The sequence below is a fragment of the Stegostoma tigrinum genome, chromosome 27, assembly GCF_030684315.1.
Source record: "Stegostoma tigrinum isolate sSteTig4 chromosome 27, sSteTig4.hap1, whole genome shotgun sequence".
NCBI lineage: Eukaryota > Metazoa > Chordata > Chondrichthyes > Orectolobiformes > Stegostomatidae > Stegostoma > Stegostoma tigrinum.
In genome coordinates this window covers 640,695-655,974 of record NC_081380.1, presented here as the reverse complement: position 1 = coordinate 655,974, position 15,280 = coordinate 640,695, and the positions used below count along the sequence as shown (strand labels likewise).

Below are 15,280 nucleotides of genomic sequence, written 5' to 3'. Positions count from 1 at the left end.
CTGGAACTCGATCCCTCTATTAATAAAAGCTAAAACACTGTATGCCTTCTTAACTGCCCTGTCAACCTAGGTGGCAACTTTTAAGGATCTGTGCACATGGACACCGAAATCTCACTGCTCATCTATACTACCAGGAATCTTACCATTAGCCCAGTACTTTGCATTCCGGTTACTCCTACCAAAGTGCATCACCTCACACTTGTCTGCATTAAACTCCATTTGCCACCTATCAGCCCAGCTCTGCAGCTTATCTATGTCTCTCTGTAACCTACAACATCCATCGTCACTATCCACAACTCCACCAACCTTAGTGTGCAAATTTACTAACCCATCCTTCTACACCCTCATCCAGGACATTTATAAAAATGACAAACAGCAGTGGACCCAACACCGACTCCAGGATGAACATTTCCCATCAACCACCACCCTCTGTCTTCTTTCAGCAAACCAATTTCTGATCCAAACCGCTATATCTCCCACAATTCCATTCCTCCGCATTTTATACAATAGCCTCCTGTGGGGAACCTTATCGAAAGCCTTGCTGAAATCCATATACACCACAATAACCGGTTTACTCTCATCTACTTGTTTGGTCACCATTTTCTTTGATGGTATCTTCTTGAATGTTGCTAAAGCTGTACACATCAGGAAACTGAAGAATATTCCATCACAATTGTGTTTGGAGATGGACGACAGGCTTTGGAAGGTCAAGAGTGAGTTACCCACTTTACTCTGATCTCCTTTCACAGCACAAGTGTGGCGAAATAAGAGTAACTTCTGGGATGCTGTGGGGGATTCAGCACTAGTAATGCCACTGAAAGTCAAGTTGTGATGGCTAAATTTTCACTTGTTGGAGATGGCCATTTTCTGGCACTTATGTATGTTACCTGGTATTCATCAAGTAGCATTCACCTGGATGCTGTCCAGGTCTTGCTGCATATGCATATGGGCTGCTAAGGAGCTGCAAATGGCACTTAACAAGGGAAACACCATCTTCCCATGCAGTCTGTTGAGCTGTAAGAATTTTATATATTTCAATTAGGTGTCCTCTAATTTTCTAAACTCCAGTCAATATGGATCTAATCTCTTCTCATTTGACAGAAGTGCCAACCTAGGAATCAGTCTGGTAAATTAACTGCAGGTTGCCTTGCTATGATAGGCATTGTTACAGAGACTTTGAGGAATGCTTTCAGATACTACATTGTTCTGCCTGCGATTGCATAATCTAACTTAGTAGGCAGTTCTTACTGCACCTGTCTGTGTGGTGTTTCCACATTCTCGTCGTGTCTGTGCAAGTTTCTGCCAGGTGCTCTAGTTTCCTCTCACGGTCCAAAGATGTGCACGTTAGGTGGATTGGCCATGCTAAATTGTCTATAGCGTCCAGGGATGTGTAAGTTAGGTGGGTTAGCCATGGGAAATGCAGGGCTACAGGAAACAAGGCAGGGGGTTGGGATCCTTTTCAGATGTTCAGTGTGGCCTTGTTGCACTGAATGGCCTGTTTCCATACTGTAAAGATTCTTTTAAAAAAATTAACCCTTTCAGACCTGAAAATCCTCAAGGGTTGAAACACCCACAGTAATACAGCAATGCCCTTGTACTGAGATAACTAGCCTCCGACAACCAAAGGAAAATGTTCTCCTTGATTCCCAATCATTTCAGTTGCACTATGGCACCTTGATGAATTTCCTCAGCTAACCGGCAGTGTCCAAATTTCTCTACACTTATCATGGGTAGATCATGAAAATCTTTTTCCCATGGCAGCCATATCTGGATGAGCACAGTAGGCTGTGGAGCAAGTGCAGATAAGTGGGATTAGCATAACTTTGAGACAGTAGGAGCTGCCGATGTTGGAGAATCTGAGATAACAAGGTGTAGAGCTGGATGAATGTAGCAGGCCAAGCAGCATCAGAGGAGCAGGAAAGCTGATGTTTCAGGCCTAGACCCTTCTGGGGAAGGGGGTTCTGAAATAAATGAGGGAGAGGGGGAGGCGGATCGAAGATGGATAAAGGAGAAGATAGGTGGAGAGGAGACGGACAGGTACGGGAGGCAGGGATGGAGCCAGTAAAGGTGAGTGTAGGTGGGGAGTTGGGATGGGTGTTGGTCAGTCATGGGAAGACAGAGAGGTCAAGGAGACGGGGATGAGGTTGTTAGGTAGGAAGTTGGGGTAGGGGTTGAGGTGAGAGGAGGAGATAGGTGGGAGAAAGGATGGACAGTTCAAGGAGGCGGGTTTGAGCTGGGCTGGTTTTTGGATGAGGTTGGGGCTGGGGACGAGTTGGGCTGGTTATGGGATGAGGTCGGAGGTGGGGAGATTTTGAAGCTTATGAAGTCCACATTGAAACCATTGGGTTGCAGGGTTCCCAAGTGGAATATGAGTTATTGTTCCTGCAACCTTTGGGTGGCATCATTGTGGCACTGCAGGAGGCCCATGATCGATATGTCGTCCAAGGGGTGGGAGGGGGAGTTGAAATGGTTTGCGACTGGGAGGTGCAGTTGTTTGTCGTGAACCAAGCGTAGGTGTTCCACAAAGCGGTCTCCAAGCCTCTGCTTGGTTTTCCCGATGTAGTGGAGGCCACAATGGGAACAGCGAATAAAGTATACCACGTTAGTGAATGTGCAGGTGAACATCTGTTTAATGTGAAAGGTTTTCTTGACGCCTGGGATGGGGGTGAGGGGAGAGGTGTAGGGCCGGGGTAGCACTTCCTGTGGTTGCAGGATAAACTGCCAGGGTTGATGGGGTAGCGGGGAGTGTGGAGCGAACAGGGGACTCACGGAGAGCGCGGTCACGCCGGAATGCAGATAAGGGTGGAGACGATAAAATGTCTTTGGTAGTTGGGTTGGATTGCAGATGGCAGAAGTGAAGGATGATGCTTTGGATCCAGAGGTTGGTGGGGTGGTACGTGAGGACAAGGGGGATTCTGTTTTTGTTGTTATTGCGGGGAGGGGGTGTGAAGGATGGGTTGCGGGAAAAGCAAGTGAGGCAGTCGGGGGGTTTTCGACCACTGTGGAGGGGAAATTGCGGTCCTTGAAAAAACAGGACAATGGGATGTCGGGGAGTGGAATGCCTCATCTTGGGAGCAGATGCGGCAGAGACGAAGGAATTGGGAATAGGGGATGGCATTCTTGCAGGAAGGTGGGTGAGAGGAGGTGTATTGTAGGTAGCTATGGGAGTTGGTGGACTTGAAATAGATATCGGTTTCCAGGTAGTTGCTAGAGATTGAAACAGAGAGGTTCAGGAAGGTGAGAGAGGTATCAGAGATGGTCCAGGTGAAGTTAAAGTTGGGGTGGAAGGTGTTAGTAAAGTGGATGAACTGGTCAAGCTCCTCCTGGGAGCCCGAGGCGGTGCCGATACAGTCATCAATGTAACGGAGGAAGAGCTGGGGGATGGGGCCTGTGTAGCTTTGGAAGAGGAACTGTTCCACGTAACCTACAAAGATGCAGGCATAGCTTGGGCCCATGCAGATACCCATGGCCACTTCCTTTGTCTGTAGAAACTGGGAGGAATTGAAAGAGAAGTTGTTAAGGATGGGGATGAGGTCAGCTAAGCAAATAAGGGTGTCAGTGGAAGGAGACTAGGTGGGCCTGCGGGACAGGAAGAAGCGGAGGGCCTTTAGGCCATCTGCATGGGGAATGCAGGTGTGTAGGGTCTGGATGTCCATGGTGAAGTATAATTTTGTTTTTGTTTGTCAGCAGAGACAGGGTAGGCTGAAGAGCATGTTTCTATGGTGTATGACTCTATGATTCTAAAATGTGTTCAGACAAACTTTTGATGTTGTCTTTGACCAGGGGAAAAACAGTCCTCTCTCCCATAATTGTATTTGTCTCCTTTATCCCTCCTCTCTGGTAAGAAAATTTTGTTTAAATTGGTTCACAAACCTGTCCATGCCATTAAAATTGATCTAAAATATGTAACTTCTGCTGAGAGCTGGGACTTGCTCCAGAACAGGCTGCACCCTTAATAAATCTACTCTACTACAGCTACAATACCAACAATGTGGGCATTCCCAACTGTCCCGCTAATTGGATAGATGCCAATATTGTAGCTGTACTGGAATAGTTTGACGAAGGTCAGGGCTGATTCTGGGATGAATGTTAGCTCACAGCCAAACTTATACTGTATAATTCAATTTTAGTGGTATGTGTGTATTTGTGAACTTATAGTGTAAAACTTATAGAGAATAGGATATGATCTCCATCACGAGGGCTGAAATGGCAACTAAAGTGGTGACTTTGGTAAGATACAGCAAGAAAAACTGCTCAGTCTTGTAGCGAGAAATAATCCACCAAAATTTATGCAACTTGCACTTAGTCAAAAAAAACAGTAATATCCCACCTCTGTGACTCATTGAACATAACATAGACTATGCAACACAGGAAACAAGTCCTTTGGCCTAGGTCTGTGCTGACCATGATGCCATTCTAAAATAATCCCATCTTGATGCATATCCCACTTTTGTTGATATTTCTGTCTAAATGCCTTTTAAAAAGGACAACAGCAACCCTATCATCCTCTTCAATAATTTAACACCAGAATTTGGTCATAGAAACACAAGCATTGCCAATAGACCCTGCCCTCCCACATGAGCCCTAAAACAGGACACCAGAATAAATCAAAGGATTGTACATTGATGAAGTTATATATACTATTATATGAGATATTGCAGGCTGCAATATGAGCACAGAGAATGACAATTTTAATGCAACTGAAATAACAATGCAGCTTTTAACATTCAACTTTGAACTGAAATTCCCTCCCGAAAGGCATTCTGGGTCTACCATCAGCACCAGGATTGCAGGGGTTGAAGAAGGCAGTTCATCTTCACCTTCTCAAGGATACCTAGAGATGGGCAATAAATGCAGGCCAGCCAGTGAAACCCACATCTCACAAATGAATAATAGAAAAACTTGTAAACACGAGATGTAGCTGGATGAATTTCAGTCAGGGATTGCTACTTTAGGAACAGCAACTTTGTTGATCAGATACAAAACAACAGAAAGTACATTGGGCTGAACATGATGTTTTATTTAATTATGAACAGTTGACTTAAATAACTACAACACTGACATGAATAATTTCCTTCCCTGCTGGTAGTCTTTATTCTCCACATCGTCCCACATCCACTCGATTACTTTCAATCCAGCTATTGTCTACATTTATATCAGTGCTTTTACCTCAGATCATGGATTTTCTCAACTCGGCCATCACCCCTCCAATTGTATGTCCAAATTTAAACTACTGGATCAGTTTTAAGCTGACTTATTGAACAAAATAGAGTTTGTTCCAATTTGATGGGGTTTAGTCACCTCAAATACTATGGTGAGCCACTCCCAGTGAAGTCCTCTACTTAGAGTGCATTCTATGCCTATGCCACCCTCACTGCTTCCTCTAAGTGTTGTTCAATATGGAGGAGTACTGATTTATCAGGCCAGGAGGTGGGGGTTGGGGGTACATGGTCATTAGAAGGTTTACTTGTCCATGTCTGACCTGATGATATGAGACCTGATGGAATCCAAATCAATGTTGTGAACTCCAGGGACCACTCCCACCAAACTATATGCCACCTTTGCTGGTCTGTCCTGCTGGTGATGAATTATGTCATACTGGCTGGTGGGGCGATCCGATGTCACACTTTTGCTTACTAATCTTTAGAACTGCTCTCACAACTTTGGCACTTCTCCCCAGATGTAAATGCTTGCCACATCTGTTGTCTATGATCATAGCATCTACTCCATTCTTCAATAGCTGTTCTATTATTACAGATTTAGCCTGGATGACTTACTCACTTATATGTGGGTGCCCTGAGACCTGCTTAAGGATGCTGATTTCTTGTGCAGTGGATGTACAAATCTCTTCCAGTTCCTCTGGAGTCAGATGCTCAGATGTGATGTCAATAATCTTTACAGCATATTCTATTTCTGTCTTCCTCTTGATACAGCGCCTGACAATACTGCTGACACCCCTGGGAAGAGATGGAAAAGAACACTTGATAAACTAGAGATTGACTTAGTCAAAGTTTTTAGCTGAGGACTCATAGTAATTGTCTGAATCTGTAAATGGACTAGATCAAGAACAGCATAACTGGAGAAGGCAGAAGAATAAGATTAAGAAACATATCAACCATGATTGAACAGCAGAGTAGATTTGATGAGCTGAATATTGTAGGTAGTATGCACTGCTGCTACTGAGTGTTGGTGGTGGAGGGGGTGGATGCTTGTGGATGTGGTGCCAATCAAGTGGGGTGCTTTGTCCTGGATGGTGTTAAACTTTTTGAGTGTTGTTGGAGCTGCACTCATCCAGGCAAGTGGAGAGTATTCTATCACACTCCTGACTTGTGCCTTGTAGATGGTGGACGTGCTTTGGGGAGTCAGGAGATGAGTAACTTGTTGCAGTATTCCAAGCCTCTGATCTGGTTTTATAGGCACTGTGTTTATGTTAGACATTCATGTCAATAATAACCCCCTGGATGTGGAGTACTCAGTGATACTAATACCACTGAAGGGTTAGAATTATTGGTATTATTGGTATTGGTATTATTATTGGTATTGCTATTATTGGTAACAGTCTTAGCCTGGCATTTGTGTGACACAAATGTTACATCCCAACTGTCAGCCCAAGCCTAGATATTGTTCAGATGTTGTCACATTTGAACACGGATTGCTTCAGTATCCGAGGAGTTGTAAGTGGTGCTAAACATAGTGCAATTATTGATGAATATCCCCACTTCTTACCCTATGATGGAGGGAAGGTCATTGATAAAACAGCTCAAAATGGTTGGGCCTAGGACACTACCCTGAAGTGACGTCCTGGAGCTGCGATGATGACTCACCTCCAACAACCAACCACAACCATCTTCCTATGTGCCAGGTTTGACTTTCTTGATCCTTTTATGAGCAGTAACATTTTCACCCTATCCACTGTATCCAGCCTGCTCATGATTTTGAAGATGCCTCCTTCTCTCCAAGGAGAAAGTCCAAACTTCTTCACCCAATCCTTGTAACTACATCCCTGAGACCACCTTGCAAATTGCTTCGACACTCACCCCGATGCAGTCATATCCTTGTGTTGCCCAGAATTGTACACAATACTCCAGCTGAAGTCTTACAACTGTCTTGTACAAATTCAACATCATTTCCTTGCTCTTGTACTCTATAGCCCGGTTATTGAAGACTAGACACTGTATGCTTTATTAACTGTTCTCTTTACCTGTTCTGTTACCTTCAATGATCTATACACATCAACACATATGTTACTCTGCTCCTGCAGCTGCTTTAGAATTGTACCACCTGTTTTGTCTTTCAATGCTCCTCCCACTAAAATGCACAACCTCACACTTCAATGCATTAAACCTCCTCCGCCACCTATTTACCCACTGCACCAAACTATCACCTTGTGGCATTCTCCATTGTCCTCTTTACAGTTTAAACTTCTCCCAAATTGCAGCTGCAACCTTTGAAATCTTCTTTGCATGCCAAGATCTGGATTGTTAATATATATTAAGAAAAACAAGAGTCCCAATCACAAACCCATGGAAATCCATTATAAACTTTCCTTCAACCCAAAAATATCCATTGACCATTCTTCTCTGTTTCCTATCATTCAAAACAATTTTGTTTGCACATTGCTACTGGCCCTTTTAAACCACTGCCTTTCCTGACAAGTCTGTTGTGTGGCACAACAACAGAAGTTTGGAAGTCTATGCATACTAAATCAATGGTGCTCCCTTTATTGAATCTTCCTGTTGCCTCCTCAGCAAGTCAGTTAAACATGATTTCCCTTTAGAAATCCATGCTGAAAGCTTTCTATTCAACCCACCATTTTCCTTGTGACTACTAATTATATATCAAATAATTATTTCTAGAAACTTCCCCACCATGATGTTGTACTGACTGCTCTGTAATTGCCTGGGTTATCCTTACAACATTTCTTGAACAGGCCGTAATGCTTGCAATTCTCCAGTTTTTGGCTCCTCCCTGAGTCCAGGGAGGATGAAAGGTTGTGGCCAGTGCCTGCAATGTCTATTCTTACTCGAATACATCCTTTCCCATCCAGTGTCTTGTCAACTTTAAGTACAAACAATCTATCCAACATTTCACCTTCAAATTTGAACCTTTTCAGAGGTGCAACTCTGAATCACAGTTTTCTCCTCTGTCACCATGGCTATGTATTGTCAATTCCTAATTGTTCTTAAGAAGATGGTAATGAACTGTCTTCCTGAACCACTGCATCCATTTGGTGCAAGGATATCCACAGTACTGTTAGGGAAAGGCTTCCAGGAATTTGATCACTGAGTGAAGGAATAATGAATCTTCCCAAGTCAGAATGGTGAATGGAAAGGAAACTGCAGGTAGTGATTCTGTACTCCACATAGTGACCATGGTATCATGTATGTTCTGCCTTTGTCCTTCTAGATGTGAGGTGGTTTCCAAGGAGTCTTAATGACCTCATATTCAGAACCTTTATTTCTGATCCAATTTTGGACTTGTCTATCATTAATTTAAACCTTACTGAATTATGGTTGGTAATGTGGTGCCTTCTTTCCTGTACCTGCAATCATTTCACATCTACCTCTTGTCTGCCTGAATTGCCTAAAATTAGGTTCAGCATTGCTCCCCTCTCTTGTAGGGCTTCCGATATGCTGCCTTTCAAAGATCTTCTGGACACATTTAAGGGATTCACAGGCATAATCATAGAAAATCTGCAATGTGGAAACAGGCCCTTCAACCCAACAAGCCCACACCAACCCTCAGAGCATCCCACACTGACCCATCCCCCTCTAACTCGTCTAATCTACACATCCCTGAATGCTACAGACAATTTAGCATGGCTAATCTATATAGCCTGCATATCTTTGGGTTGAGAGAGGAAACCAGGGCACCACACAGACAGTCGCTCAAGGGTGGAAACGAACCTGGGTTCCTGGCGCTGAGACAGCAATGCTAACCACTGGGCCACTGTGCCACCCATAGCACCCACCTAAGCACTTTGTCTTATCCTAATTAATACTAGGGATGTTTAAATCCTGTACAATTGGTACGCTATTCTTTATACATTTCTCTGAGATTTGTCTATATCAGCATGTCTGGAAATGATAGCCTAGTAGGTTTGGCAGCATCTGTGAAGGAACAAACTGAGTTAAAGTTTTAGGTTCAGTGACCCTTCCTCAGACTCTTCCTCTGTTCTGAGGCAGGGTGACTGGACCGGAAACATTAACTCTATTTTTTCCTTCACAGATCCTACCAGACCTGCTGAGCTTTTCCAGCACTTTGGTTTTGTTTCTGATTTAGTGTCCCCACTTCTTTAGTTTTTTTTGTTTGGAGATGATGCTGTCTAGAGTCTGACTGGGATGCAAGTGTTATCAACAATTTACCTAGAGAGGATGCTGTCTGCAATATGTCTAGGTTAGTGTACTATCTACAGGCTGTCTAAAGTTTGTCTGGGGTATAACATGCTGTCTACAGTCTCAACGGTTCTGTCTATAGCATGTCTAGGGGTGTACTTTCTACAGTCTATCGAGGGGGATACTGTCTACAGTTTATTGAGAGACATACTGCCTATAGTCAATCCAGGAGGATACTATCTACGATAATAAAGTGTGAAGCTGGATGAACACAGCAGGCCAAGCAGCATCTCAGGAGCACAAAAGCTGACGTTTCGGGCCTAGACCCTTTGTGCTCCTGAGATGCTGCTTGGCCTGCTGTGTTCATCCAGCTTCACACTTTATTATCTTGGATTCTCCAGCATCTGCAGTTCCCATTATCTCGGATACTATCTACAGTCTGTTGAGCAGTATAGTATCTACAGCTTGTCTACGGAATATTTTCTACAGTCTGTCCATAGGGTACTTACCTATAATTTACCCATGCCCATGATTTCTGTAGGGGGATGTTGTCTACTGACTATCTACAGTCTGTCCATGGGATTACTGTCTATGGTCTGTCTAGGAAGTACTACCAATTGTCTGTTTAGTAAAATACTGGACACATTCCGTCTGGGGGGATGCTGTCTACAGCCTGCCTAAGAGGTTACTATCTGCAGTCAGTTGAGGAGGATACCTTCTACAGTCCAGCTAGGAATTTTCTACAGTCTAAGGTGTACTGTCTGCAGCCTATCTGGGGGATACTATTTTCATTCTGTCTAGGAGAACATTGTCTACAATTTATCTCAGGGAATACTGCCTACAGCCTTTCCAGAGGGTGCAATCCAGAGTTTAGTAAGTGTGGTACTGGTACTGTCTCCAGCCTGTCTGGTGGGGGGCTGAGGTACAGTCTACTCTCTAAAGCATGTCCAGGGTGATACTTTCTGTAGAGTGCCTAAAGGAGCACGGTTGACAAACAGTCTAGGACATTACTGTCTACAGCCTTTGTAGAGGATTACTTTCTACATTCAGTTGAGGACAATACTGTGATAGTCTATCTGGGGGACTGGGGGTGTGCAGATACTGTCTGCAGTCTGTTTAGGGAATACTGTCTACACTCTATCTGGTGGTTAGTGTTAACACGCTGTCTGGGGTGGAGGTGTGGTCTACAGTCTGTCTGGGTGCATACTTTTTATGTTCTGTTTCAGGGAATACTGTCAACAGGGCGGCACGGTGGCTCAGTGGTTAGCACTGCAGCCTCACAGCACCAGGGACCCGGGTTCAATTCCAGCCTCGGGCGACTGTCTGTGTGGACTTTGCACATTCTCCCCATGTCTGTGTGGGTTTCCTCCAGGTGCTCCGGTTTCCTCCCACAGTCCAAAGATGTGCAGGTTAGGTGGATTGGCCATGCTAAATTGCCCGTAGTGTTCAGGGGTGTGTGGGTTATAGGGGGATGGATCTGGGTGGGATGCTTCAAGGGGCGGTGTGGACTTGTTGGGCCGAAGGGCCTGTTTCAACATTGTAGGGAATCTAATCTAGAATGCACAATCTCTGGTTTACAGAGGGGTAGGGTACAGTCTACAGTCTGTCTAGAGGAACACTGTCTGCAGTCTGTCTCGGAGAATACTGTCGACAGCCTGTCTGGGCATCTACTGTCCACAGTCTGTTTCAGAGAATACTTGTATAGTTTCTCTATATATATAATCTGTCCAGGGGGATACAGTCTACAGTTTCTCTACAGTCTGTCTCGGGGGATACTGTCCACAAAATGCCTAGGCAGTTATTGTCTACAGTCTGTCTCAAGGCTTACTGTCTACAATCTGTCCAAGGGGATACTGTCTTTTCTGCTCTGCAGGCTACTGTCAGTCTGGAAAGATACTGTCTACAGCCTGTCTACAGGAATGCCAACTACAACCCATCTCAGGGAATACCATCTACGTCCTCTTTAGGGAATTACTGTTGACAGCCTGTTTTAGGGGTTACTGTCTACAGCCTCTTTAGCGCATAACTGTTGACAGCCTGTCTGAGGGAATATTGTCTACAAACTGTCTGGGGGAATACTGTCAACATTCTATCAAGGGGAATACTGCATACACAGGTCTGAGACGACTGTCCAAACAATCAACTATCGAATTTTAATCCTTTGTTGACTTGCTTTCACCAACGTGTGTTGATGGATATGCAGCAATTCCATTGTGGATGGGGTCAGAATATGGGACCTCCCCATTGTCCTATCTTGTTGCTGCATGGAGAGCCCATTCCATGGTTGTCGTGTTGTTAAGCTGCTGTAGCCACTGGTCATGCGGTCCAGATGCTGGTATACACCCAATTTCCCTGTTGTTGGCTACTGGATTCTTGATGTAAAAATCAATTTTCCCAGATGGTCCCCGGGTATCTGACCTTGTCTTAACCTTGCTCTGGGATATGGCCCATCCAAAGTTACCTCTGCTTGCTGAGTGTTAGCTTTGCCTCAGAGACAGTTGTCACATTCATGATTTTTCTCCTTTTGTGAGATGTTGAGCATATGGTGAGAACACTGAAGATGAAAATTATTGTGTTCACTTCATCAACAGTGGTGAACCTTCCAACACATCCCAGTAGTTTAAGAACATGTTGAAAACACAGACCTCAGAAATCAGCACCTTGATCCTGAGGGCCAAATTGATGTTATTCCATGCTCCTGAAAGCTTATTGTTGCTCTTATGTGTGAATTCAATTCTGCATTGACAAACTGTCACCATGAACTCAAGGTAGCAGAGCATATTAGATATTTCCAGTAGAATGTTGTTTAACATGATCGAAAGCAGAAATGAGACACTTGTCCCATGATGACAGTTTTCTTGACACTTATATTCAGGAAGAATAAGTTACAAGCATGGAAGAGACAATCCATGAGTCTTCATACATAAATTTCCATGTCAGCAACTAACGAGGCATTATTAGCATACAGGAATTCCCAGCAGGATTCATAGAATTTATTCATAGAATCCTTACAGTGTGGAAACAGGCCCTTCGGCCCAACAAGTCCACAATGACCCTCAGAGCATGCAACACTGACCCATTCCCCGATAACTCACCTAATCTAGGCAGTCCTTGAACACTATGGGCAATTTAGCACGGCCAGTCCACCTAACCAGTACATCTTTGGACTGTGGGAGGAAGCCGGAGCACTTGGAGGAAACCCATGCAGACACGGGGAGAATGTGCAAACTCCACACAAAGTTGCCCAAGGGTGGAATGGAATCCGGGTCCCTGGTGCTGCGAGGCAGCAGTGTTAACCACTGAGCTACCGGATGATGATGTGTCTTTTTGTCTTTGCTTTCAGTCTGGAAAGCTTATAGAGTTTGCTGCCTAATCTAGCATGCAGGCGAGCATGGGGAAGTAGGGACTTAGATCAGTGCACACCCCATTCTTCATTCTGAAACTGACAGAAATGCTAGCATCAAATTGTTCAGCAGTATCACAGAGTGGTTAAGTCTGAAAGAGCTTGGACACAGTTTTCTCTAAGCAACTGTTCTGTTCAAATTCTATTCTATAAAAAAACTGTTTTATATACTTTAGTCAGATCTATAAAAGCAAGACAGAGATATATGTTGTCCTTCATGCTTCTCTGTCCAGAAAGACATTGGCATTGTCACAAGATGCTGGCCAGATGATAGCAGACCTCCTGAGTTTCTCTTGCATTCTCTGCTTATTTTAGATTTCCAGCATTCACTGTACTGTGCTTTTATGCTATAAATCTGCTCATTCCTTCACTGAAGGAAACCTTGAATAGGTTCCTCATTGCTGCTGATAAAAATAGTAGACAACATTTTAACTGGAGAAGGTGTAGCAAGGGGTGAAAAAAACTTAAAACCACTTATTATGGCCAATAAAAGTGGGTGAAGGAACAGAATCACCCCGACTCAGCTGCTCATAACAACAGTGTAACTCTCAGCAGTCTGGCAGCATCTTTGTTTTGATTTCTCTCCATTAGATAAATTCGTATCCAATCTGCTAGTATCCTGTTTAATCAGACAGGTTAAATGTTTGTGAACACTCTTCAAATAAATGTAGAAGTTAACTTGATGGTTGTGTAGAAAACTTCACCTTGTCATGGGAGGCACGGTCACTGACAGTAAATTTTATTTGTGCCGAATGAAGCTAGGAACGACTGGCCATAAAGTACATTCACTCTGAGCAGCATGCTCACATAGCAAGACACCCATGTAACAATATTATTCAATGTTTCCGGTGTAACAGCCTCACATTTTTTTCTTTTCCTTAATTCAAATGGACTGCTATTTGACTGAAATACCAGAAGCATCTTATGACCTAAAAATCAAGCACTGCATTTTTCTGAGCAGGGCAGTGCAACGTTAATTTTTGAAGCAGTGAAAAGGAGAATGAGAAACTCAATGGCACTGAGAGTAGTTTGAATTTGGAAAATCCTGCCACATGACAGCTCTCTGATTGGTTGAGGTGCAGATTGTAAAACAGCTGTACATACCAGGCAGCAGAGACAGAAATACATTGAGAGACTCTAAACAGAAAGCTTCCTTTTCCCTCTTAATCTGATGGGGCGGCATGGTGGCCCAGTGGTTAGCACTGCAGCCTCACAGCACCGGGGACCCGGGTACGATTCCAGCCTCGGGCAACTGCTTGTGCAGTTTGCATGTTCTGCCCATGTCTGCGCGGGTTTCCTCCCACAGTCCAAAGATGTGCAGGTTAGGTGGATTGGCCATTATAAATTGCCCACAGTGTTCAGGGGTGTGTGGGCTATAGGGAGATGGGTCTAGGTGGGATGCTGTAAGGGGCAGTGTGCACTTGTTGGGCCAAAGGGCCTGTTTACACACTGTAGGGAATCTAATCTGTTCACTCAGAGAAAATAAAGAAAACCCAGAAAGCTTAAAAGAAAGAATTCTAACAAGATAAGACCTAGGTCCACCTGATCAACTACTAAATTGAAAAGTGCCCATCACTCTGCAGACAGTAGCATGGCAACACTGTTGAAAATTCAAAAAAGGCTTTGATACACAATTTAATACATCCTTGAAATCCAGACTTTTGATTTTTGCAATATTGTTTAACTCGTCGATTTTTTTCCCCCCCCCAACCATAGTATTGTAAACCCATGGCCGATGACTATGAGCTGGTCCATTAAAATAAATCTGTTTTCTGATTGATGATGAATGCAAGAAGAATGGAGGTGGCAGAGTGAAAGGAAGGTAAGTAGCCAGGGTACAGGTTGGATTGCTGGGAATGCTACAAGATCTCTTCCTCACATTAAGAAAGGAGGTGGCTAAGGTTAGAAGTGGAAATCCAATGCTTAAGTGTTCCCACCGTAATAACATGATTTACCTAATTTAAGGTGCTGGAGGCTATGGGAAAAGTGCATGCGGTGCATGTGAAATCTGCTGTGACTGCAGGGGAGGTGAATAAGGAAGACAAGAGATACAGACTGTTCTGAACACGGGTCACTGGGCCCAAAACATTAACTGTGCTTTGTCTCCACAGATACTGCCAGACCCACCGTGTGCTTCCACCAATTTCTGCTTTTGTAAAAAATATAGATGTATTTTTTTTCCTTCATTCATTGACAGGATGAGGGCATCATTAGCTAGGCAGCATTAATTGCCCATCCCTAATTCCCAGAGGGCAGTTCAGAGTTAACCACATTGCTGTGGGTTTGGAGTCACATGTAGGCTAGACCAGATAAGGATGGCAGTTTCCTTCCCGAAAGGACACGTGTGAACCAGATGGGTTTTTCCAACAATCGACAACAGATTCACGGTCATCATTACATTCTCAATTCCAGATATTATTGAATTCAAATTCCATTATCTACCATGGTGGGATTCGAATCTACTCCCCAGAACATTATCTGGGTCTCTGAATTAACAATCCAGCGATAATACCGCTAGGTCATCACCTCCCCTCATTATCAA

General features: G+C 43.9%; 1 protein-coding gene across 3 annotated transcripts in view; it reads right to left on the bottom strand.

The window, feature by feature from the left end:
- LOC125464750 (phosphorylase b kinase gamma catalytic chain, skeletal muscle/heart isoform-like) overlaps positions 1-15,280 on the bottom strand; it is a 97,303-nt gene that overhangs the window by 64,618 nt on the left and 17,405 nt on the right. For 2 of the 3 annotated variants that reach the window (XM_048557524.2, XM_048557522.2), the window contains exon 3: positions 5,782-5,957. The exons of the other annotated variant lie outside the window; for it this stretch is intronic. In XM_048557524.2, the coding sequence (XP_048413481.1) occupies positions 5,782-5,957 (176 nt within the window). The remainder of the gene's footprint in view (positions 1-5,781; positions 5,958-15,280) is intronic. 3 annotated transcript variants of the gene reach the window in all.